Source organism: Penicillium psychrosexuale (genome assembly GCF_028828465.1).
Source record: "Penicillium psychrosexuale strain IBT 29551 chromosome Unknown utg000004l, whole genome shotgun sequence".
Taxonomy (NCBI): domain Eukaryota; kingdom Fungi; phylum Ascomycota; class Eurotiomycetes; order Eurotiales; family Aspergillaceae; genus Penicillium; species Penicillium psychrosexuale.
In genome coordinates, this window is record NW_026643189.1 from 4,100,252 (window position 1) to 4,123,353 (window position 23,102).

The window sequence follows — 23,102 nt, forward strand, 5'->3', positions numbered from 1 at the left end:
TCTGCGGAGTTGGTCGTCACCCCATTTATCACCCGTGCGCTGCTATCTCACTCAGTCAACGTTTGTCTCAAAGATACTCAAACCTGCTGATTGGGCTCTGACAACCTTGTATCTTCCAATCAAGGTCTCCATGTCATCCCTCTAACTGCTTTGGGACGATACCGAAGACCACCCTCGACGTCAATTCTAATATCGTGTTATCCGCATAGCTAAGTGTACAGATAAAGAATATGTCGCTTAGCATGGTGACTTCAGAGCCATCTGGCCACTAATAAAGGAACTATAAGTCGAGGCTAATCATCCCCGGACCTACGTCGGGGTCTACGCCATATAGCAAGGACGGCCCAATATTGCCGATATTCTTCTTTTTTTTACGAGAAGAGAAAATACAAGTCAATCGAGATGTCCACAATCAAGACCTTCCACAACGATCATTCCACCGACGCTGTCGATGAATTCGACAAAGACGTCAAGACCATGATACACGACCCAGAGTCGCCTGTTCAACCAGAAGATGAATATGCCGGAGACTTTGAAGAGATTTCGACCTTGAAACAAGGTCTTCATCAGAGACACATCCAAATGATTGCTTTGGCCGGTACCATTGGAACAGGTCTCTTCCTCAGTTCTGGCCGAGCGATCTCACGTTCTGGTCCCCTGGGTGCCTTTCTAGGATACTTGGTCATGGGCTGTGTTGCTGGAACTGTAACCCTTGCGATGGGCGAGATGGGTACACTTATTCCGTTGAACGGTGGAATAGTCCGCTACGCCGAATACTTTGTTGACCCGGCATTATCGTTTGCCAACGGCTACAACGTGGTATATTCCTACCTTGTGTCTATCCCCGCGGAGATTGTGGCCGCTGCTGTGCTCGTGCAGTTCTGGTCTGACCTCAATAGCGCGATTTGGATCAGTATCTTTGGATTGGTCATGCTGTGTACCTCTTTGATCTTTGTGAGAGTATACGGGGAGCTCGAGTTCGGTTTCTCCTTGATGAAGATCTTGCTGATCATTGGAGTCAATATAATGGTAAGCTCAAGTTTGATTCCCACTGAATTGACCGGCTTTGATGCTAACAAGTACTAATCAGGCTCTTGTTATCACCTGTGGTGGCGGTCCTGACCATAAAACCATCGGGTTTGAATACTGGCGCCACCCTGGTCCTTTCGTTCAGTACCTTGGCATCGGTGGCTCCCTTGGTCGCTTTCTCGGTGTTTGGACATCTATGAATAGTGCCCTTTACGCCTATTCGGGGATTGAAACAATTACCGTTGCAGCTGGAGAGACAAAATCGCCGAGGCAGGCTATTCCGCAGGCGACTAAGCGGATTTTCTTTCGTATATTGATCTTCTACGGTATGTTGATTCTAAAACATATAAACACTTTCAAATCTGACGCCTTCTCTTTAGTCATCTCTATCTTCATGGTCGGCCTTGTGGTCCCCTCCAATGAACCTAGACTCAGCAATTCTAGTGGCACAGCTTCTGAGTCTCCTTTTGTGATCGCAGCTACCCTGGCCGGAATCAAGGTGGTGCCATCAATCATCAACGCTGTCATCATCACGTCGGCATGGTCTTCAGGCAACTCAAACATGCTCGGAGGGTCGAGAGTATTGTACGGGCTGGCGGTAAACGGTAAAGCCCCCAAGTTCTTCACTCGACTTAACAGATTCTCGGTCCCCTGGGTCGCAATTTCGCTCTATGGTCTGTTCATGTGCCTGGGATACATGTCGCTTTCTTCGACTGCCAACACCGTGTTTGATTGGCTGCAAGACCTTGTCTCCATCACAACTCTGACCAACTGGCTCACTATCCTGGTCACGTATCTTCGCTTTTATTATGGCTGCAAGAAACAAGGAATCTCTCGGAAGTCTCTACCGTGGGCGACGCCGCTCCAGCCATATATCAGCTGGGCCTCGCTGATCATGCTCAGCGTCCTGCTCATCACTGGCGGGTACTCAACTTTTATCAAAGGACACTGGAGCGACGAAGGATTCGTCTCCTCTTATATCAATATTCCTCTTTTCTTGATCTTTTATTTTGTGTACAAGTTGATTCACAAGACAAAGATCATCTCCCTGGAAGATATACCCATCCAACCGTTTATTGATATTGCCAATCGCAATCCAGAGCCGCTGCCAAAACCAAAGAAAGGTCTTCGCAAGCTGAACATTTTATGGGACTGAGCGTGGATTAGTATGAGATCTTAGCTTAGTCTTCGGGTTCTCAAGTTTACCTGACTTTGAGAGGTGCTTTGTAACAATGAGTTCGATGTATTCCAAGAATTCTGTGTGTTGAGTTTATGAATAGTAATCTATTGTATATATTGAGACTGCTCCAAGTATGAGAATAACTGTATTCCCAATACTATATGTTCACTTTACCCCGAACCACCAGCCTTTCTGTTCAAACTGTATAATATATATATCAGCTCTTCGATATCAAATAACCAAGACTCCTTTAGATTATGGCTTAAAAATCCCAGTCAAACTCGCATTAATTTCTACTTCGGCTACCTTTTACTTGCGGTACCGCCTTGGTCAGATTTGATACCCCAGATGCTCCCCCTTTCCTTCAATCTCGGTTCTCGGCAGAGACTCCGGTTAATCTCAAACAATGCAATCGCCTGACGGAGTTCGGATACGGAGTGGGCCTGGTCCGGTGACAGCTGATTACCAGATATCGTTAGCCCCGGAGTGGAATACCCACACCGCCACTATCTACGCATCACGGAGTAGACCTCGATCTTATCTAGATTATCGGATAGCGGTGTGCCGGAGTCAGACAATGATTGAACCATGGTTGCCAGTGGAGTTGGCGAAGGGCAGTGAAATAAATGACCATGAGAAGGCCAGGGGCAATATGTATCCCAAGAATCCTTTCAGTCTGCCAATTCAATTTCATTCAATCATCAGTCAACATCTTGTATACACAACATGATCTCCCCCAACACGATCACCCCCAGGAAGCATGCCGTCTTTGATGTCGTCGGTACCTGCGTGTCATTCGACTTCTTTATCGACACCATCGACGACGTCCTCGGCCCGCGACTGCGAGCACATCAACTGTCGGCCAATGCATTCGGATATGCCTGGATGCAAGCCGCCGAGCTCGAGTCTTTGATGCTCCACATGTCCAAGCGATGCGTTCCATACAAGAAAGTCTTCAAGGCACTCTTCTACCGTGTCTTATATCTGTCTGGTATCCAAAATCCGAGATCGTTCGCGACCGACGAGGAAAGGGACATATGTCAGGATGCCTATTCCAAGCTGGAACTACGCCCAGACTGCCGCGCCATGATGGAGAAATTGAGGAAGAACGGTTTCACCATCTGGTGCTTGACCACGGGTGACACAGAAAGAGTCGGAGGCTACTTCAAGCGCGCCGGCTTTGAAATGCCCGCCGAGAACCTGGTCAGTTGCCATCAGTTCATGAAGTTTGAATCTGAGATGGAGTCCCCACTTGCTATGATCAAACCTTCGATGGGATCCTACCAGCCCATGCTGGATAAGTTTGAGCCTGAGGATGATAAGTGGTTCGTGGCGGCGCATATGTGGGATGTGAGCGCGGCTGTTAAAGCTGGGTAAGTTTTGCTGTTGCTCTGAATGAGGAAGATACCTGGCTAACTTGTCTCGAATAATCAGCTTCCGTGGCGCTTACTGCTCGATCTATGAAAAGGAGTCGTGCATTGACATCTTTGATACTAAGATGGATGTCATGGCCGACACTTTGCTCGAAACGGCCGACAAGATGATTGATATGTCTTCCTAATGAAATTCTACCTGTACTTTAGCGATTCAAGAAACAGCTCCGACTCTGATTAATCTATATATCAATTGCTTGGCAAGCACTATTACTTCCTGTAACTTTGGATAATATTATCTTCCTAGTGCGATGATAGGCTTGAACAGATAGCAATTTCAATTGCAGCAGATTTCCAACAAATTATACTATGTTACAACTTGGCTAGCCATGTATAGTGAGTCAGGACACAAGTATTGATAATTATGAAGAGTTGTAAATAGCAATAACATGATATTTTGGAGGTATACGTAACCCTCTGCCTGAAATCCCAGGTGCACATTCCTAATTTGGTCTTATAGGTCTCATAGTTCTGCCTACTCTCCTCACCGCTCTTCTGGGAACTCCGTGGCTTCCAAGGTTACTCCGTTGAACTCGGACAGGATTTAGTCCACAAGGTACATGTATATGTCCAATTTCAAACTTGGGTCCGGTGCTATACTTCAGACAGTATCCCTTTTATATGCAAGGTGATTTGCTGACTTGGCTGCTGTTCTGTGAGTGGGGATGCCAATGATTATGTAAGACTCGGAGGCTTCCGAGTTTCGGCAAAAAGCGGCAAGGAAAGCCAAGCCTTAATAAGCTCGTAACCGGCCGATTCGGCTCGGCAGATTTCATATACACATGTAGAAGACATTAGAAGTGAGATAGAGTATATCAGATCATAGCAAATCTGTCGGTTTCAACTGAGACACGCGGAAATCCAAGATTTATCACACTTGTTATCCTGTACGCGAGACAAAGAGTGTACAAAGTTCAACAGAAAAGACCCGGGTTATTTTCGGTAGAAATAATGTAAGAGATTGTGGATCAAGAAAAAAAATAAGGTCATCTTAAGTGACGATGTTAGCTTTTACCTAATACTTCGGTAGTGGTTGGAGTCTGTTGGAGTAATTGGGCGTCGTTTGTTCCTGAGATCCTATATTGTATAGATTACTATATCCCACAAAGCTAAGTCTTACCTAAATGTTGTCTAATTCTGCGTCGGAGTCAGTATGGGAAAATTATATTATTTAGCAGTACGCCCAAGTGCGAAATCTCCATTTCACCTTTTCCCTCCATCAATTAAACACACATTTTGAAAAATGGTTCACATCATCCATATCGCCGTCCTAGACGTCGACATACCAGCCCGCAAACTATACGAGGCTCGAGGGCTCTTGAGCGCCCACTTCCGAACCATCCTCTGCGAGACTGCAACACACCTGAACGAAACCCTGCTCTCCGAGAAAGAGCAACTCGAAGTCAAGATCACCCCGTTTGATATCCGAGGAGGCCATTATCCCGACCTATACACTCTCCGCGGCCATGAAGACAAGGATCACATACCCGTACGATACCCAGTGGACGCAGTCTTGATCACCGGCGGAACGCCCGGCGTAGGCGAAATGGACCAGTCACCGTGGATGCAAGTGCTCGAGAAATTCATCAAGACAGTCTACAACCAATACCCAGAAGTCCGCATCCTCGGCACCTGTTTCGGCCACCAGCTCATCTCGCACGCTCTCGTCCGCAACGTGGACGACCCAGTCCGCGATGTCTGGGTTGAGAAATGCCCTTTCGGTCGTGAGGTCGGACTTACCACCGTTCAATTGGAACACGCCTTTGTGAAGTTGTTCCCGGGCGCACTCGGTGCTCTTCCTAAGGAACGGTTGCGTATTCAGATGTTCCACGGAGATCGGGTGATGGCGGTTGCGAAGGGAACTGTTGTTACGCTTGCCGAGTCGCCGCCGGTTTCGCTGCCCGCGCCGTGGATTAATATTGGAAGTACTCCAATCTGCCCTATTCAGGGACTATACCACCCAGGCAGGGTACTGTCTGTGCAGGGTCATTACGAAATGGATCCCTTTGGCCTGACCAATATGTGCTTGGAATCTGCGCCGATCTTGGGATGGGATGAGTCGAAATTGGCATTGTTCTTGGAGCAGATTGGGGATGCGCGTAAGGGAACTGATGATGATTCTAAGGCCTTTGCCTCTGCTGTGGTGTCTTTCCTGGCTGGCTTTGAAATTTGATGTGAGGGATAAGAAAACAAAAATAAAGAGGTTTTCTTCCACAACTTGTGGATTGGGAATGAATAGAGTCAAATTGCAAAGGAATAAAATAAACACTATGCAAAAAGGCCATACTTGTGCAACAATTAGCACTGCAATATATAATCGAGAATGCGCAATCAAATATGCAAGCAATTCATTACATGCAGTGCTAAACATTTCCAACCCGTCGAGGGAGGCCCGGAGAGCCACGGCTACTTTTTCAAGAATGTCAAAGCCGCGATGCACAACGCATCCACCCCAGTTTTCATCGTTGGCTGGATCACTGGGGCAAACAGCGCCGAATGATTCCCAGGGATCTCTTCCATGGGAATTTCGTTTCTCTGACCCTTATCCCAGAGCCCTGGGTCAATTCCTCCAATGAACCAAAAAGAGCAAGGAAGCCCCTGAGAAGTACCCAACGTGGAGAAATCCTCACTAACATTGGTCCTCGGGGTATCACCATCAAAGTCTTCGAAATGGTCTGCGAAAGAGGCAGCCAGTTGGGCGGCCACATGTTTATCGTTGTCGGTGGGCGGGAACCGCCTCGTTGGTGTGAACAACGGCGGCTTCGGCGATCCACTAGCAACACACTCGGCCTCAACGATGCGCCGAATAGCAGCAAGTATTTTCTCTCGGGTCTCCAATTTGACAGTCCTAAAATCAATTCCGATTTCCGCCCGGTCCGCAATGATATTTTCTGTTTGCCCTGCCTGCAGGCTCCCGACCGTCACGACAGCAAGATCATTCGCGTCCACTTCTCTACTCACAATGCCCTGAAGCCTAACAACAACATGCGCAGCAAGGAGTACGGGGTCTACCGTCTGATGCGGCTGTGATCCATGACCGCCGCGGCCATAGAGAGTGATCTTCAAGCTATCGGCAGCAGCCATGATCGTGCCAGGCCGGGAACCAACACTTCCCGCTCGCATTCGCATGACGTGCTGACCGAAAACGTAATCAGGCATGGGAATCTTCGAGTAAAGTCCATCATCAACCATAGCCTGGGCGCCTCCGCCGCGCTCCTCGTTCGGTTGGAAGAGTACGATTAAAGTCCCGCTCCACGCATTCCGTGTACGGGCCAGGACTTCAGCTGCGGCGAGCAAACATGTAATGTGCATATCATGGCCACAAGCGTGCATTACGGGTTTTTCATTGCCGTCCGCATCAGCCATAGTCACTGAACTCGCGTAGGGGAGACCGGTGAGTTCCTCGACGGGAAGCGCGTCCATATCGGCCCGAAGAAGGATCGTCTTTCCAGGGCCATTCTTGAAAGTCCCTAGGAGCCCGTAACCTCCTATATTTGTCTGGACCTCATAGGATCCGAGTTGGCACAAATGGGAGGCGATCTTTTCAGAGGTGGCCTTCTCTTGTAGCGAGAGCTCGGGATGCGTATGGAAATGCTTGTAGAGAGCTTCATAAGGGGTCAAATCCACATCGGCGGCGGCTAGAATGTCTGACAAGCGCTGCTTGGCCATTTCATGGATATGTGGTGACCACTTGCAGGAGTGACACACTACCACCGGGGCATAACTTTCTCATTGGATATTACCTGACCGCTATCACCGCCTTCACATTCCGAGGCATTTGACGATCAATCACGAATATTCTTGCATCACTATAGAATACATCTATCTCATTTTGATATGCAAATCTATTTGTGAGATGAAAAAAAGATAAATCGATATGGTGACAATGCAGTCTGCACGACCAAGGCTTCCAGTCGGTAGCAGGTGCCTGAAAGTCACTTCGACCTGTTGCTGATCTGCCAAGATTCCTGCCACCAGCCGATGCAAAGTCCCATGACCATCGATAATGGGAAAGGTGTATACAGATCCCTTGTACGACTCCAGATAAATATGTAGACTGTGAACTTTTGTCCTTTACTCCATATCTCGATCTGAGATCCTGCAATCTCCCTCTTATTTTTGCCCTACGTTCGCAGAACAGTTCCCTCATGTCCCGCGCAAAGACTGGGGTCAGATGCCCTTCTCACAGCGATGTCATCCTACCGATGCAGGACCCCTACATGACTCAAATCGCCGATGGAAGAAAGAACTACGAGTTTCGAAAATATTGCCTCAGACCCAGTGTGAAACGAATCTGGTTCTATCGGACTGCTCCGCACTCCAGCATCACGCATGTTTGCGAAACACGGTCCGCCCGGACGCGGAATGCCGGTGATGCTCCACTGGAAGAAAACGGGCTGGGTAATGCCGAATTCAACAATAAGCACAAAGACTGGGATGGCTACGATTTCGCTTACGAAATGGTTACTGTCCGTGAGCTCCGGCGGCCCATCACGTTGAAGGAGATGAAGGAGAAGCATGACTTCAAGTTGGCACCGAGAGGTCTTGTCTATCTGCCCAAGTCGATTAGCGATAGTGTCGATTTGAATCAACAGAAGCTAGTAAGAAGCCGATGTTCAGCTTGCTATTGAACCTACGCTAATATATAACCAGTTGCTCGATAGGAGAAACTAATGCTTCGAATGGCTCAGATCATCCGGTAATTGTGAAAGGTTTTCTAGAAGTGCTATGTACGATACTATGGATAATCAGTCCTTTTGTCATATATCCTGCTTGCGTCGTGACACCCCACTAGAGAGATCACTATGTCGACGTCCTATAAGAGATAATACTAGTAGAGAACTCTTCCACAACCCTCACTAGTATAGATAAGAGTGATAGCACGTACTGTCCGCGAACTGGATACCTGGATTTAATGTTGGATTGGTTCAGAGGTGCGAGGAGGAATATTAGATACGGAACCGAAGATTATACGATTATTCCAGCTTCTTATGAGACTCTAAGGCCAACTCTAGTCCCAAAAGTGATATAGGATCCCGGGGACCTCGAAGGATGACTTACAGGTATATATTAGGGAGGACACTGTGTAATATATTCGATTGCCTAGTAGTTTAAGAGCTATAGTGCGTTAAGTGTGCAAAATACACACTTAACGCACCCCTGGCGATGTTATTTCTCGGCGTTGTAGCGCGTTAATGCCTTGCCACTATATAGTCGTCCTCCTCTCTTCCTCTCTACGACTCCCGCAAGCTCACTCCGGTCGCCGCTCGAAGCTTGCCTCGAGGTAAATCATATATCGTTATATTCCTATTGTTGAGGCTGACCCCGTTGGCAGTTACTATCGCAGTTATAAAATTGCAGTCTAACCTGCTCTGTGTGCTTGCCTAGCCACCGAAGCTGAACTTATCTGATGGTAAGTGGCTCTCTATATGCGGCGTATCGTTGTACTAACCGTCCTCGAGCCGCTGTTAAAACTTGACGCGCTGTACGCCGCCATATCCGCCGTGATGTCCGCCACTATGCCTATCTCTATAGATACGCTCCCTTTCGTCTCCCACGCTAAGGACGTCCTGGTAGGAACACTGGCTGTCGTTGTTGTTTTAAAGAACGTCCTGGAAGAAGTCCAAAAGGTACTTATAGTGGCTAAGGAGATCGTCATTTCGATAGGAGAACTAGTGGCCGCCGCAAGAGGCCTCTTCCAGGCCTGGGCCCAGTGGCCAAATAGTATTAGATACTAGTGGCTTTATAAAACTCCCCTTCTCCCAGAAAGGATATATTGTAGATAGTCAAGCAATGCATACATTATGAAACAACCAATCTCATTGTTCCCGTACTCAGTAATCTAAACATCAACAAATCTCTCATCCTTATACTCTTTATTTCCTAATGGAGACTAGTCACCAAAATATAGTTCCACGGTTCCTGAGCGGTGTCGAGTGGCAGTATACAATTATCCCAGGGGTGCGTTAAGTGTGCACTTTGCACACTTAACGCACTCTCCCCGCTGTCACTCACTTTACCTAGTTATTTTCCAGGAATGGTGGTGTGTATTCCTAAGAAAGAGAGCAGTTAGTAGAAGACTGTAGCGACATTTGGACCCAAATGGTTGTAATGACTTAGTTCTAGTAGTTAGCTCCCTGATCCAGCTTCTTTTTTTGAGAGAGAGACTGCGGAGGAGAGGATAAGGAATGATGTTATGAAAAAAGAAAAATCTTGGAGCGGTGAGAGAGATGTGTAGAAGGTTAGATTCTCTACAATGATCGAGATCTAGTTAACTAGCCAAATAGCTAGGTGAAGCCTGGCAAACCAGGCAACGGCATGTGATCGGCACGAGACCACCACAACAAAAAAAAGGCGGTTCGAATATCATAGCCACTTGAGAAACATGATATAAGCACTAATGTATACCCTAGTTAGTGTTTTTCTTTGACCTTTATGCGTTTTCATTGAATCATCCCTATTAAAATGGACTAATAAATCCACCAACTACCTCCAAAATTAACCAAATATCTCACACACACATCTGACATGGAAAACCAAACGCAGTAAAAAGAGAACTCTAGAGGAGTGGCACAAAAGCAGCCCACAAGAGACCAATTAAGCCAACACTAGGGATATTCCAAGATCCTGCCGAATTGTAGGCCGGGGAAAAGGTAGAGGCAGTTGCCGAATCAGTCTGACTCGTCTGACTCGTCTGAACCGAGCTCGATGGACTACTGACAGCATTGTCAGATGTGCTTTCACCGCCGGTCTCTGTGCCTAGAGTGCTCGACACGGTCTTGATCGAACCGGGCAAGGATGTTGTGATAAGCACGCCAGATACTGATGTTGTCGCGATCGATCCAGGTACTAAGCTTGTCACGAGGGAGCCTGATGTCGAGATTGTCACAAAAGACCCAGAGAAAGAAGTTGTCACAAGTGAACCAGATACCGAGGTGGTCACGATTGAGCCGGAAGCTGAGATGGCGATGAGAGTGACTGGTTGAGTTGTTTCTGGGCTGGATGTTTGCTCGGTCCCGGTGGTAGCAGTGTTTGTTTCGGACTGAGTGCTCGTTGTCTCGGTATTTGTGGACTCGGTGCTCGTGTTTTCATTTCCTGTATTTTCGGTGGTCGTCGGTTCAATGCTGGTAGCTTCAGTGCTCGCCGGTTCGGTGCTTATCGATTCAGTAGTCGTCGGTTCAATGCTTGTAGCTTCAGTGCTGCTAGCCTCAGTGCTTGTCGGTTCAGTACTTGTCGATTCAGTGCTCGCGGGTTCAGTGCTTGTCGATTCAGTGCTTGGCGATTCAGTACTCGCCGGTTCAGTAACGCTAGCTTCAGTGCTGCTAGCTTCCGTGCTGGTAGCTTCAGTGCTTGTCGGTTCAGTGCTTGTCGGTTCAGTGACGCTAGCTTCAGTGCTGCTAGCCTGAGTACTCGTGATCGTGGCTGCTGTCGATGTTTCCGTGCTGGTAGCAGCGGTAATCTGGGTGCTCGCCGCCGTAGTGTCCATCTGAGTACTGGTCACACTTTGTGCTGTTGTGGAAGTGACCATATCGGAGCAGAAATTCAGCCACTGTGCAAAAGTCGGCAACATTATGGATGAATATGGATCAGAGCCGGATTCAGCGTTGTTGGTAATGCACTCCTCGCAAATATCCAAGTTTTCCATGAACGCCGAGTCACTCTTGCAGAGCTCAGGTGTCTTTCCAAGCATTTGCGGCTCATGTGCAGCATCGAGGCAATCATTATAACAGACTGTGGGAATGTTCGTTATGTCGGCCCTCTTGATCCTTTGGGCGACAGCGAAATCCCACAACGACATGTCGCGCTTACTGTTGGCTGCCAGTGGGTCTTCGAAGATAGAGTAATTGAGGCCGAAGTCCTCCGGATTGAGGTTGTAATAAATGTTCGAGACATTGTACTGCCAAGACGGATGGACGTCTAAAGGCGGAGCCACAATGCAGTCTGAGGGACTGCAGACGTATCCGGGGTCGGGAAGACCTGCTTCAATATTGCAGTTCGAGCGGTCACCTGCATGACCGGGCTTGCAGAGATACCCGGGTGCGCAGCCCCAGGTATAGTCATCTGGCAACACGGCGGAGGGTGTGTAAGATGGATTGCTGATGAGACTGGGGCATACAGAGGCAGGCACCGACGTAGTGCTGCTAAGGCTTTGGGTCGATGTCGCACTAGGCCCGGTAACGGTGAGAGTACGAGTGATTGTTTTGGTTGTTTGCGAAACTGATACTGTTAGCTGTTGCAATAATACTTAACGTTCAATGGATGATAACATACCTGGGATAGTGATAGTGCCAATACTGCTCGTTGAATCACTGATCACTGTACTTTCTGTGACAGCTGTGGTACGGGTGGACCCGGGTAAAGTGCTACTACCACTTGATACAGTGGCAGTCTCAGTAATAATTGTCGTGACTGTGGCCCCTGGAAGTGTTGTTCCCGGGAGAGTGACAGTCGAAATATCGGTGGCAGCCGCTGATGTTGTGGACACTGGAATAGTGGTAACACCTACAGAGCTGGAAGTGGTTCTGGTTGTTACTGTAGTGGCTGGTGATGTTGTCGGCCCCGGAGCAGTGGCAGTCGAGTCAGTAATAGTCCTCGATGTTGTTAGGGTGGTTGTCCTATGTATGCTAGATGTGGTTGTGACAGGCACACTTGAGCTAGTAGTCTCAGACACGCTCGAGCTCGTAGTGTCAGAAACGCTAGTGCTAGGCACGCTCGAGCTAGTAGTCTCAGACACGCTCGTGGTGGTTGTGCCAGACACGCTCGAGCTAGTAGTCTCAGAAACGCTAGTGCTAGTTATACTAGGCACGCTCGAGCTAGTAGTCTCAGATACGCTCGTGGTGGTTGTGCCAGGCACGCTGGAGGTGGTTGTCACCGGTATACTGGATGTGGTTGTCACAGGTATACTGGAGGTTATCACAGGTATACTCGAGCTGGTAGTCGTAGGTACGCTCGAGGTCGTTGTTCCAGGTACGCTGGAGGTGGTTGTCACAGGTACACTCGAGCTGGTAGTCTCAGACACGCTCGTGGTGGTTGTGCCAGGCACACTTGAGCTGGTAATTTCAGGTACACTCGAGCTAGTAGTCGTAGGTACGCTCGAGGTCGTTGTTCTAGGTCGTGAGGTGGTTGTTCTAGGTCGTGAGGTGGTTGTCACAGGTACACTCGAGGTGGTTGTCACCGGTATACTAGATGTGGTTGTCACCGGTATACTGGATGTGGTTGTCACCGATAAACTGGAGGTGGTTATCACAGGTACACTGGAGGTTGTCACAGGTATACTGGAGGTGGTTGTCGTAACAGTCAAGTTAGCTGTGCATGTACACGCTGTGATCACTTCGGTTGTGTAATCTGTGATCGTTTTTATGAGTGCAACTCCGGGCAGTGCCCTGGCGGTATTTGCAGCAACGGCCACGGGTCCAATGCCGACATTGGGAATGGCACTCGGAGTATGGGCATTTCGGCAACCACCTATAGTGTAGGTGGTAGCCTCGGTGACGATCTTGGTGGCAGCTGCAGAGACACCTCCGGTCTGCGTAGAAGTGTCGGTGATAGTTTCAGCGGTGCAAGACTCGCCATCACCGAGCCAAAGTGTAACCCCGACTCCAATTGTAGCAGTCAATGCGTCCTTTTGTTCCGCCGGCAGCGCGAGGGCTCTGTTGATGAAACTGCTGTGAGTTGAGGTCACCAAGCCGAAGACAATCGCCAACAGCGACAACCGAGCGATCGCGACCTTCATCTTTGCTTGTCTGTAAGAAAAATTCTTCCGGCGACAGCCAGCAAGGTAAACAAGCTAAACAAAGAGAATACCTCGACAGAATGGGAAGACACCCAATACATAACACACACGCACGGTCCCCTTTTTGAATAAAAGAAAGCCCAACATTTCGTTCGAGGCTCAGACTTCTTCTCTGGTGGATATTGACTCAGACAGTGCAGCATAGTCATGACGATCTCGCGGTACAAGGTACAAGGAAATGCAAAATATCCCGCGACACGGAGTTATGGACCGCAATCAGGGGCTAACTCGAGCACACAATGTGGCTGCTCCAGTTGATTCAGCTGTATCTCCCGTAAGTGCATGATCCTAGTCATGCAGCAATACGATCATGGTAATGATCATGGCGTTATGGCCATAAGCTGAGCGGGCGCACTACACGTCGTTTAATCCTTGGTGCTTCTCCCATTGGCTGCTCGTATTCAGGGCGGGGGCAGGTGACAACAAAGAGGATGAACAACAAAGCCGCATCGCAAGGTCGGAGACCCCGCTTCCTCGCTTTTGCATTTGGGCAAGATGGCTGCAGTAAATCCTGGAGGATTCCATTGTTGGATCTGTCATCGAAAATTGGAAACCCTCCGCGATGAGCTTCAATTGAAAAATGAGCTTGTTTTTGGGGACGGTGCTGGCGCTGCTGGTCGTGATAGACTGCGCAGTGGCCGTATGCAGTACATTTCCGACTCAAATTAATGTTTCCATGTGCAACTGGCAAGGCCTGCGTGGTAAGAATTTCTTGTTTCCCTTTCCGATAGTTGTCTTCTTACTGACACGGGTAGCCAATATCCTGCGCGATACAATCTACCTCGATGGCGGTGAGCTATGGTATCAGAAGTACGAGGTTCTTTACGGTCAATACTGATTTACACTAACAATTGCAGAGGATTTGACGATGGTTGTGTCGAGCCCCAGCCAGATAACAGTAGGCGCAATCAAATGGATCTTCATATATGCATATAGCTAACTAGCTGCAGATTTGGAGGCCACCATTTATTACCTGAACCTCACTACTTCTTTCAACACTACATCAGATTTTATGAAACTCCTCAGCAACATGTCTGTCGCCGGCGGTGCTTCTAGCATAGCTCCGAATTACGTTGATGGCACGATGTTTGCCAACGACAACGAGTTCTATCTCTATGGGTAGGGGTCCCTCCTCTCTCTAATAAATCACTGAAATCACTGACGCTGAGATTATTTATTACAGAGGCATGCTTCCTAATACCGATAGCTCTGCTCCTCCGCCTTCTAACCAAGTCCTGTCATATGCCGCCCATCAGTATGGCGCCTATAGAAGCTCGTGGGCACCCAACTGGCAACAAGAATACCTTTCCACCAATGTCACGCGATATATAACCAATGGCGCTGCCGCATCTGCGCCAAGCGAGAATTTGGGCTTTTACTTCAGTGGGATGCGCGCGGCGGACTGGGGCGACTTCACTTTAAACCAGCTTCAATCCAACCAAACGGCCGACACGCTAATCACCCTTGACATGTCAACGATGAGCGACGGGAAGTGGACAAACGACACACTGCCAAGCTACATCCCTGCTCGTTCTAGGGCGGAACTGGTCTGGGTACCTATATCTGAGTCTGGGGTTTTAGTGGCCATTGGAGGAGTGATTGAACCCATTGAGTTTTTTCGGAATGCCAAAGCAAACTCAACCCGGACGGCAGAGAGCAAAAGGATTAGCCCGACGTTCATGGAGACGGTCTCCGTTTTCGATGTCGAGAGTAAGACCTGGTATCTCCAGAACACGACGGGTGATACACCGCCACAGCTGACGGAGTTCTGCTCTGTGCTTGCGAGTGCGGCTGATGGGTCATCCCATAATATCTACATCTATGGAGGGTACGATGGTCTGAACTATAACGCCAATCCATCGGACGACGTGTACATATTGTCTCTGCCGTCCTTTAAGTGGGTCAAGGCATACAATGGTACAAACACACACAGTCGCAGCGGTCATCAATGCATCAAAGTATATCCCGATCAAATGCTAGCGGTTGGAGGACAGCATGTCGACTCAACTTATTGCCTGGAGGGTGGCGTCATTGTCAATTTCAATCTGAACACCTTGACCTTTGAGGATGAATATGATCCCACGACTTGGAGTAAGTATAAAGTGCCAGATCTCGTTACGACACTGATAGGGGGCAAGTGAGTATAACCCAACAGTACATAATGCAATCATCATGGCTGACAGCTTATTAGCTCCAATGGAAGTGCAACCATCACCGCCCCATCGTCATGGACAAACAGCTCTCTAGCGGCGATTTTTGGCAAGAAGTATGGCAAGACTGTCGAGACATATTGGCCATACAATAGCACCAGCAGCGGTGACAGCGCCAGTGCCTCCGCGCAAAAAAGCAGCGGGGGCAGCGGATTCCCCGGGTGGGCTGGTGGAGTAATCGGTGCGGTCTTGGGTCTGCTCGTTATTGCGCTCCTTATCGGATTCTTGTTTTATCGCCGCCGTCACCGTAAACACGAGGTTTCGGAGGCTAAATCCGAAGCCGCTGAGGCTCAACCTCAGAACCTTCCTCCGGAATGGATGTATGCGAGCGGCCCAGCCGCACCTGGGCCCGGGCCAGTGTCTTCATCGACGGGTATGGAGACGGTGGAGACGGCGCGGACGACGCAGACCACAGGAACGCAGCCGTCAACAACACAGCCATCGATGACGCAGGCTTCAACTGTGCCAGAGTCCCTCATCTCGCCTGTCACCCCTGGCACGGTTGAATCCGGAGGAGATGCGCTATATGAGATGCATGGTATGTTGATGACTTTCTTTATTCAATCCCCGATAGGAAGATATTGCGGAGTACTAAGCCTGACATCCACCAGATTCATCACCTGTTGAGCTTCCAACGTCATTCAACACCGCCTATTATGCTCACGACGAGCCTCCCAAGTCCGAACCCGAACGTGGGCCCAACCCCGATCCGAGACGGGGCTCTCAGTCTCCTGTCTCACCGCAGACTCCTAGTGAGACGGGTTCGGAGTACTCGTATCCAGCAGCCCACACCCGACGCCCATCTTCACTCTCATTGTCGTCACCACTGTCGATTGAAAACGTGCTGAGCGGTCGATCGTCCCATTTCTATGAATCTTTCGATAGTTTGGATACCCGGCGACCAGGCCATCGATCTGAAGTTTCCCAGCCGACTGATCATTTGGAATACAAGGGGCGGAAAGGAGGTACTGAGACGATCCGGGAGGATGAATAGGATATAGTTATTTAATATGGTAATACCATTTTCATATGTCTCAGTCTGTTCGCTGTGAACCTAGTCCTAAATTCATGATAAACAAAGTGATTTGCAGTGCTCAAGTACAAAACCAGAAATAAAAACTCAAGTCAAGCCAATATACTCCGTCGGCCCGCGTTCTGGGCATATTGACTCGATATATCTTCATCCCGACCATTCACAGCCACAGCAGTTGCTAAGGATGTAGGTATCTCAAAATGCTTGCTGATAGCTAAGTTCCGTGGAGAATTCGGTTCCCCCGAGTTTGGTATATTGACTGTTGCTCGCTCAGCAACTAATTCATTTTGATCTAGAAGAATATGTCAGTTTAGAACCACAAAGACCATCATGCACGAGCAATACCTTCTTTCGTCAGAGGTTGCGAGACCACAGCAGGTTGACGATCTTCATCCCCTGGAAAACATCTGTCCCCCTCCTTGTCTCGCATATCCAATCTTCGCTTCGACCGTAGGGGTATAGAATCTTTCACGGGCTTCTCGGCGCCCGAGTACTTCCCCCGGGAGGCGATACCAGCTCCCCAGCGCAATCGGATCTCGTATCCCTCACAAGTCAGACCTCGGGAACTGCATTTTTGGCAGGCTGGGCGCGCTTCGTCACACTGGACCCTCTTTTTCTTACAGGTCCAACATCCCTTGAAAGAGCGATGACGCCGGGAGAGGTCCTTTTGCTTCTCGGTCGAAGGCATGCTACTGAGGTAACTGCTGTGAAGGAAAACAAGAGCAAGGACAGAAAGCCCCTGGAAATACTACAACTTCAATTCACTCATATATACTCACGCAAGCGAGGAGGCGGGCGTGGTGCTATGCGCGTACTCGGACTGTGATTGGCCAAACGAAGAATCTCAGTGAGCGCATTCTAAACTCTTATAGGGAGGGCTTCCCGGGTTACTCCCAGGGATATATCTCACTAGTTGCCTCGCATTCTTAAAAAAGATTCTCATTCTCATGGTCTGTGAAGTTCAAGCTGGTCCAGTTTCAAAGTCGACCGGGTTTCAATGCGCGCTTGCCGCTTTTGGAAGGTCCATGCAGATGCAGGAGAAACAAGCTTGTCTTTTTCAGCCTCTCCACCGACAGTTCTATAATTTCTGGGGTGTAGATCTGCCATGAAGCTGAAGATATTGCGCTTGTCGAAAAGTCAATTATCAATTCCAAGAGACAATATCGAGGCTTTCCGACCGTTAGGCTTCAATTGGGGCAGCCGCACTAACCCGACTGACTCCGACCTCGGGAGGATCTGATAGCCGTGAGTCAAGGAATCAGGTATCAGAACAACATCCGCGGTGATCCCTCGAGTCGGATATCCAGCAAACCCCAAATACCATCGATATAATTGGCACTGCACGTAACAAACCGCATCTACCTTCCAGAGAGGGATTCCTCAATCTTCGTCGGATGTGGGGTGAAAAAAAACTGGAGCAAAACTGGATCTCTGTACAGATCTTCAGTATGTATGTGTCGTTTAATCGTGTAAAATGCCTTCAGGGCTTAGATCTATCATGTGGGCCACTCGGTGAATATCCAGTGGGCGTGCCCTCCTCTATGGCCACGGAGGCCGACGCCATGGGATGCCCGGAAAAAACGACAAAAGCTTTGTGAATGGGCATACGGGACATCCGGTTCATCAAACTGCTTCAGTGACCTCATTCTTGGATCTTTAATATCGCCTTCGGGAGGAGTATACAATCTACAGCCCAGAGACAAGTGCGTCATTCTCACAACGGCGTCGATTACGTTGCTGAGAAATACTCTAGAGTGAATACTCTATAAATCCTCTTGATACTCGCTCGCTCTTAACCCTCCCGTCCCTCAAAATGGAAGCGGAAAACGAACCAACCATCAAACCAACCGACCAACACACACAAGATGCCAACGACCTCGCCGAGTTCGGCCATGAGCAAATCCTCGCCCGCAAATTCAACATCTGGAGCATGCTAGCGTTAGCATTCTGCGTGCTGGGAACATGGTCAACCTTTGCACAGGATCTCTCTGACGGTCTGATCAACGGTGGCCCTGTCTCGATCCTGTGGGGACTGTCTCTTGTTACATTCTGCAACACCTGTGTCGCCCTCTCGCTAGGTGAGATATGTAGCAGCATGCCAACTGCCCTCGGACAGGCCTATTGGATCTACCGTCTCTGGGACTCGCACTTCGGACGCTTCCTTTCGTACATGTGTGCGTGGATCAATGTCTTTGGGTGGTGGACACTGGCCGCCTCCCAGGTGGCGTTTATGACCAATTTCCTTCTCGGTATGAAGGTTATGTTCAGTCCAACCTGGACTGGTGCGTCGAAGGGGTGGCTTGAGTTTGTGGTTTATATTGCGTGTGTCTTTGCTCTCACCTTGATCAATGTGATGGGTTGTCGGAGGGAGAAATTCCTGCCGTGGCTGAACAATTTTGTCGGAGTCTGGTTCTTTGGACTATTCTTTGTGTTCTGCCTTGCCCTGCTTATTTCAGTGGGAACAAAAGACGGTCTCTCCTTCCAGCCTGCCTCTTTCGTGTTTGGGAAATGGATCAACCAAACCGGCTGGCCCGATGGCGTTGTCTGGTTTATTGGTCTAGTGCAGGCTGCGTATGGGTTGACTGCCTTTGACGCCGTGATTCACTTGGTAGAAGAGATCCCTGCACCTCGCAAGAACGCCCCGAAAGTCATTTACCTTGCCGTGATCACCGGAGCAGTGAGCGGTTTCATATTGATGGTGGTCTGCCTCTTCTGTATTCAGGACGTCAATACAGTGGTGAACTCGCCTAGCGGCCTACCGTTTATGGAACTCGTCCAAGAGACGGTCGGTCAGACTGGAGGCGCAGTGCTGATTGCATTGTTCATCATGAACGGCCTAGGCCAGGCAGTCAGCATCGTGACCACAGCATCCCGCCTCACCTGGGGCTTTGCTCGCGACGGTGGACTCCCTTTTAGCACCTACCTATCGGAAGTGAGTCCTTACTGGGAGGCCCCCGTCAGGGCACTCTGGTTCCAGGGGTTTCTCATAGCACTGGTTGGAATTCTATTCTTGTTTGCAGAGACAGTGTTGAACGCCATCCTTAGTGTTAGCACCATCGCCCTGACCATCTCATACGGACTGCCCGTCATGACACTGCTGCTGATGGGCCGCGACAAACTCCCACCTGGTGGCGAGTTCAACCTTGGGAGACTGGGTGCACCGGTAAACTGGGTCACCATTGTGTATTGCAGCGTGACGACTGTTTTCTTTTTCTTCCCTACCGCGCCTAACCCCACAGGTGATGAGATGAATTACGCCATTGGTGTGTTTGGCGTCATGCTTGTTATCGCCGTGTCGTTCTGGTTCGTCCAGGGAAGTCGCACCTATCTCAACACTGAGGAATCCAATCTTCATGTCATCATGGCCCATGCGGTTCCGAATGATCCGGTCTCTGAGCCAAAAAAGGAAGATCGATGAGGGGTTTCCTTGGATGAAGTCGCTCAAGGTTATCATCCAACGTTGCGAATGTTATTGGACATGCAGTTTGCTTGACGAATTCGGATTTACCAAGTAAACTATGGGTTTTCTGGGATGTCAATTGGATATATATTGACATCCATGCTTTGTGTATATAGATCAGCTTTCATTTAGTTTAGACAAATGCGTTGCCAGTTGAGTTGAGCCCCATAGAGCTGTCGAGAGCTACCTTACAGTACATTGTGAATATAGGAATGGTAGAATATATAAAGAAGCTAGGATCTAAGGATATTTATGTGGACCGAAATCCTGCGCGAGGAGCAAACACGTAATGAATCCGTTGGCTTTCCAAGGTTGACATTCTTCAGAGGTTTTCCTATTATATATTTTTGCATTAAGCGCTATGATCCAACCCCGCGATCAAAACCACGAGGTTCTTTGAATTACCAACTTGCCCCAAATAAATTTATTTTCCAATAGTAACTATAGGAGGTCACCTTGGTGTGGTATCTCGTGTCCTAACTAAGAGCTCAATTTGTTCAATTATATTTCCTTCTTTTCATGGTTTCCATTTGTGCTTCCTATGAACCCCTTCCCTGCACAGATAAGTTCAACTAAAGCACCCGATGAAGAGAAAGATAGAAAAGGTGCGTAAATACCCATTTTTGTCATATGGAAAGGTTCAATTTTGCTATGTACAATATAATATGTCCTTCCTCCAGATTCAGAAGCCCTTCGAGTCCTGTTCTCAAAGCTTCGACTTCATGTTCACATGAATGGCCTTAATATTCGAGTAAGCAGCAAGACCAGCCTCTCCAAGCTCACGACCAATACCAGATTGCTTGACGCCACCGAATGGAATGCGCCAGTCACTGTCATTGCTGGAGTTAATCCAGACCATACCAGCTTCAATCCTTTTAGCGACGCGATGCGCGCGAGTCAAGTTCGTCGTGAATAGAGCACTTCCAAGACCATAAATGGAGTCATTGGCCATCTCAATCGCATCCTTCTCTTCGCTGAATCGAGAAATCACCACGAAAGGTCCAAAGACCTCCTCTTGGTAGATACGCATCTCGGGCGTAACATCAGCGAAAACAGTAGGCTCAATGAAGAAACCTTTACCATCACCAACAGTGAAAGGCTTACCACCAGTGACTAGGGTGGCCTTCTCAAACTTTCCAACCTCAATATAAGACATAATGCGGTCATACTGAGCCTGCGTCACCTGCGGGCCCTGGAAGGTAGACTCCTCGAACGGATCACCGACCTTGGAGACATTCTTCACCTGCGCCTTGAATGCTTCCAAGAAGCGGTCGTAGATTTCGTTCTGTACCAGAATGCGGGATGTGGCTGTGCAGATCTGGCCCTGGTTATACATGATACCGAGATGGGCCCATTCAACCGCCTGCTCGAGATCCGCATCGTTGAATACAATCAGCGGGCTCTTACCACCCGTCTCTAGGGTGATGTTTTTCAAGTTCCCACTGGCCATCTTCATAATTTGCTTAGCTGTTGCCGTGCTGCCGGTGAAGGCGATCTTGTCCACGTCCATGTGCGAGGCGAGCGCGGCTCCAGCGACGGCGCCAAGTCCGTTGACAATGTTCACGACACCGGGAGAGGAAGCCTGCTTCCACGATCAGGTTGGCAAGGAAGAGGACTGAGAGAGGGGTTTGCTCCGCTGGCTTTAGAATGACTGTGTTTCCGCAGGCGAGGGCCGGGCCGAGCTTCCAGGCGGCCATGGCGAGAGGGAAGTTCCATCTTTAGCGCCGTGGTTAGCAATTGACTTCGACGGTATTTGATGACTGATCTTAGAACTTACGGGATAATCTGACCACAGACACCAACGGGCTCCCGTACGGTGTAGGCGAACTTATCTGTTGTTGTATCGATAACTTGGCCAAAGACCTTGTCGGCGTATCCTGCATAGTAACGAAGGGTCTCGGCGGTCTCGTTCAGGTCATCATTGAACGAAGTGGAATACGGCTTTCCATTGTCGATTGTCTCGATAGTGGCGAGCGTGGTGCGGTTTTCCTCGATAAGCTGGGCCAGGCGGTTCATCAGCTTGCCGCGGTCAGAACCGGGTAGGTCGCGCCAACAGGGGTTATTCAGAGCGGCGCGCGCTGCCTTGACGGCCTTGTCGACATCTTCGGCGGAAGCTGCGTGGATTGATGTGATTTCCTTTGCGGTTCTATTGATCACCAGTCAGTTAGAGCATTAAGACATGGACACTTAGTTTTTAATTTCTCACGCACGTGGGATTAATGCTAGCAATCTTCTCGCCAGTCGAGGACTTGACCCACTGGTTGTTAATGAACAAGCCGATGGGCTGGATCCAAGTGTGGCCGTTAGGGGCTGTGAGTTGAACAGACAAGTCGGCCATGATTATATGTACTTCGCGATGTTGTTCGGAGAAGACAGGGAAGCTGACAAGTTGAATTTGTATGTTGTAACTATTTCTTCGAGCTCTATGTAATTTGCGACAATTGCTTCGCATGGACATGCCATTCTGGGTAGCTTATCGGGATACATTTATCGACTCCACCTGAAAAAGACCGAGCTCCAGATTTCTGAGGTTCAAAACGGTGGGGAGTGGGGTGTTTCTTGATGTGGATAGGACGTGGATTGACGAGTCCCCAGTCACTGATAGCAAGAGCCGCTAACCCAAAACAGGCATGTCCATCCACGGGCTGTCTCATGTGTTTAGGTTAATGATATGGTCAACTTGCTCGTCCGTTTCCATATGTAATGGGGGATATTGATCATTTCTACTACACAGTAAAACTGGAGGGGTCATGTGTGATAAAACGGCTTTGATGGGCTGCCCTGGGCTAGGGATGCGGCTTACATTACGTCATCAAGACCACGTGAAAATAAGCTTGATTTAACGCCTTGGCATCACCAACCCTGCCAGTCGCATTCTCCCCTAATTCGTCTAAGAGATCAGATATTGTCGAATTGGGCTAGGTATTTTCCCTAGTGCCCTGCACAGTCTTTCTCAGAAGACTT

General features: G+C 49.0%; 11 protein-coding genes across 11 annotated transcripts; 7 read left to right on the top strand and 4 right to left on the bottom strand.

The window, feature by feature from the left end:
- Nucleotides 1-402: 402 nt before the first annotated feature.
- Nucleotides 403-2,185, top strand: N7518_007431 (uncharacterized protein; the record flags this gene model as incomplete). The annotated part of the gene is made up of 3 exons (XM_057188358.1): nucleotides 403-1,029; nucleotides 1,091-1,355; nucleotides 1,410-2,185. 3 exons carry the CDS (start codon nucleotides 403-405, stop codon nucleotides 2,183-2,185), a joined length of 1,668 nt encoding a protein of 555 aa, XP_057040061.1.
- A 750-nt stretch (nucleotides 2,186-2,935) lies between these two features.
- On the top strand, nucleotides 2,936-3,770 carry N7518_007432 (putative 2-haloalkanoic acid dehalogenase; the record flags this gene model as incomplete). The annotated part of the gene is made up of 2 exons (XM_057188359.1): nucleotides 2,936-3,582; nucleotides 3,644-3,770. The coding sequence occupies 2 exons, from the start codon at nucleotides 2,936-2,938 to the stop codon at nucleotides 3,768-3,770; spliced, it is 774 nt and encodes a 257-aa protein (XP_057040062.1).
- Nucleotides 3,771-4,885: 1,115 nt separating this feature from the next.
- Nucleotides 4,886-5,815, top strand: N7518_007433 (type 1 glutamine amidotransferase; the record flags this gene model as incomplete). Its single annotated transcript, XM_057188360.1, has 1 exon — nucleotides 4,886-5,815. The coding sequence occupies one exon, from the start codon at nucleotides 4,886-4,888 to the stop codon at nucleotides 5,813-5,815; it is 930 nt and encodes a 309-aa protein (XP_057040063.1).
- A 233-nt stretch (nucleotides 5,816-6,048) lies between these two features.
- On the bottom strand, nucleotides 6,049-7,311 carry N7518_007434 (M20 family metallopeptidase; the record flags this gene model as incomplete). The annotated part of the gene is made up of 1 exon (XM_057188361.1): nucleotides 6,049-7,311. One exon carries the CDS (start codon nucleotides 7,309-7,311, stop codon nucleotides 6,049-6,051), a length of 1,263 nt encoding a protein of 420 aa, XP_057040064.1.
- Nucleotides 7,312-7,790: 479 nt separating this feature from the next.
- On the top strand, nucleotides 7,791-8,273 carry N7518_007435 (uncharacterized protein; the record flags this gene model as incomplete). Its single annotated transcript, XM_057188362.1, has 1 exon — nucleotides 7,791-8,273. The coding sequence occupies one exon, from the start codon at nucleotides 7,791-7,793 to the stop codon at nucleotides 8,271-8,273; it is 483 nt and encodes a 160-aa protein (XP_057040065.1).
- Nucleotides 8,274-9,071: 798 nt separating this feature from the next.
- Nucleotides 9,072-9,380, top strand: N7518_007436 (uncharacterized protein; the record flags this gene model as incomplete). The annotated part of the gene is made up of 1 exon (XM_057188363.1): nucleotides 9,072-9,380. The coding sequence occupies one exon, from the start codon at nucleotides 9,072-9,074 to the stop codon at nucleotides 9,378-9,380; it is 309 nt and encodes a 102-aa protein (XP_057040066.1).
- An 821-nt stretch (nucleotides 9,381-10,201) lies between these two features.
- On the bottom strand, nucleotides 10,202-13,375 carry N7518_007437 (uncharacterized protein; the record flags this gene model as incomplete). The annotated part of the gene is made up of 2 exons (XM_057188364.1): nucleotides 10,202-11,859; nucleotides 11,914-13,375. 2 exons carry the CDS (start codon nucleotides 13,373-13,375, stop codon nucleotides 10,202-10,204), a joined length of 3,120 nt encoding a protein of 1,039 aa, XP_057040067.1.
- A 555-nt stretch (nucleotides 13,376-13,930) lies between these two features.
- Nucleotides 13,931-16,639, top strand: N7518_007438 (uncharacterized protein; the record flags this gene model as incomplete). The annotated part of the gene is made up of 7 exons (XM_057188365.1): nucleotides 13,931-14,075; nucleotides 14,191-14,245; nucleotides 14,293-14,333; nucleotides 14,386-14,554; nucleotides 14,619-15,572; nucleotides 15,627-16,183; nucleotides 16,257-16,639. 7 exons carry the CDS (start codon nucleotides 13,931-13,933, stop codon nucleotides 16,637-16,639), a joined length of 2,304 nt encoding a protein of 767 aa, XP_057040068.1.
- A 131-nt stretch (nucleotides 16,640-16,770) lies between these two features.
- N7518_007439 (Zn(II)2Cys6 transcription factor domain-containing protein) lies at nucleotides 16,771-17,366 on the bottom strand (the record flags this gene model as incomplete). The annotated part of the gene is made up of 2 exons (XM_057188366.1): nucleotides 16,771-16,970; nucleotides 17,015-17,366. 2 exons carry the CDS (start codon nucleotides 17,364-17,366, stop codon nucleotides 16,771-16,773), a joined length of 552 nt encoding a protein of 183 aa, XP_057040069.1.
- A 1,125-nt stretch (nucleotides 17,367-18,491) lies between these two features.
- Nucleotides 18,492-20,096, top strand: N7518_007440 (uncharacterized protein; the record flags this gene model as incomplete). Its single annotated transcript, XM_057188367.1, has 1 exon — nucleotides 18,492-20,096. The coding sequence occupies one exon, from the start codon at nucleotides 18,492-18,494 to the stop codon at nucleotides 20,094-20,096; it is 1,605 nt and encodes a 534-aa protein (XP_057040070.1).
- Nucleotides 20,097-20,844: 748 nt separating this feature from the next.
- N7518_007441 (uncharacterized protein) lies at nucleotides 20,845-22,476 on the bottom strand (the record flags this gene model as incomplete). The annotated part of the gene is given in 4 exon segments (XM_057188368.1): nucleotides 20,845-21,720; nucleotides 21,731-21,854; nucleotides 21,916-22,284; nucleotides 22,349-22,476. The coding sequence occupies 4 exon segments, from the start codon at nucleotides 22,474-22,476 to the stop codon at nucleotides 20,845-20,847; spliced, it is 1,497 nt and encodes a 498-aa protein (XP_057040071.1).
- Nucleotides 22,477-23,102: the final 626 nt, after the last annotated feature.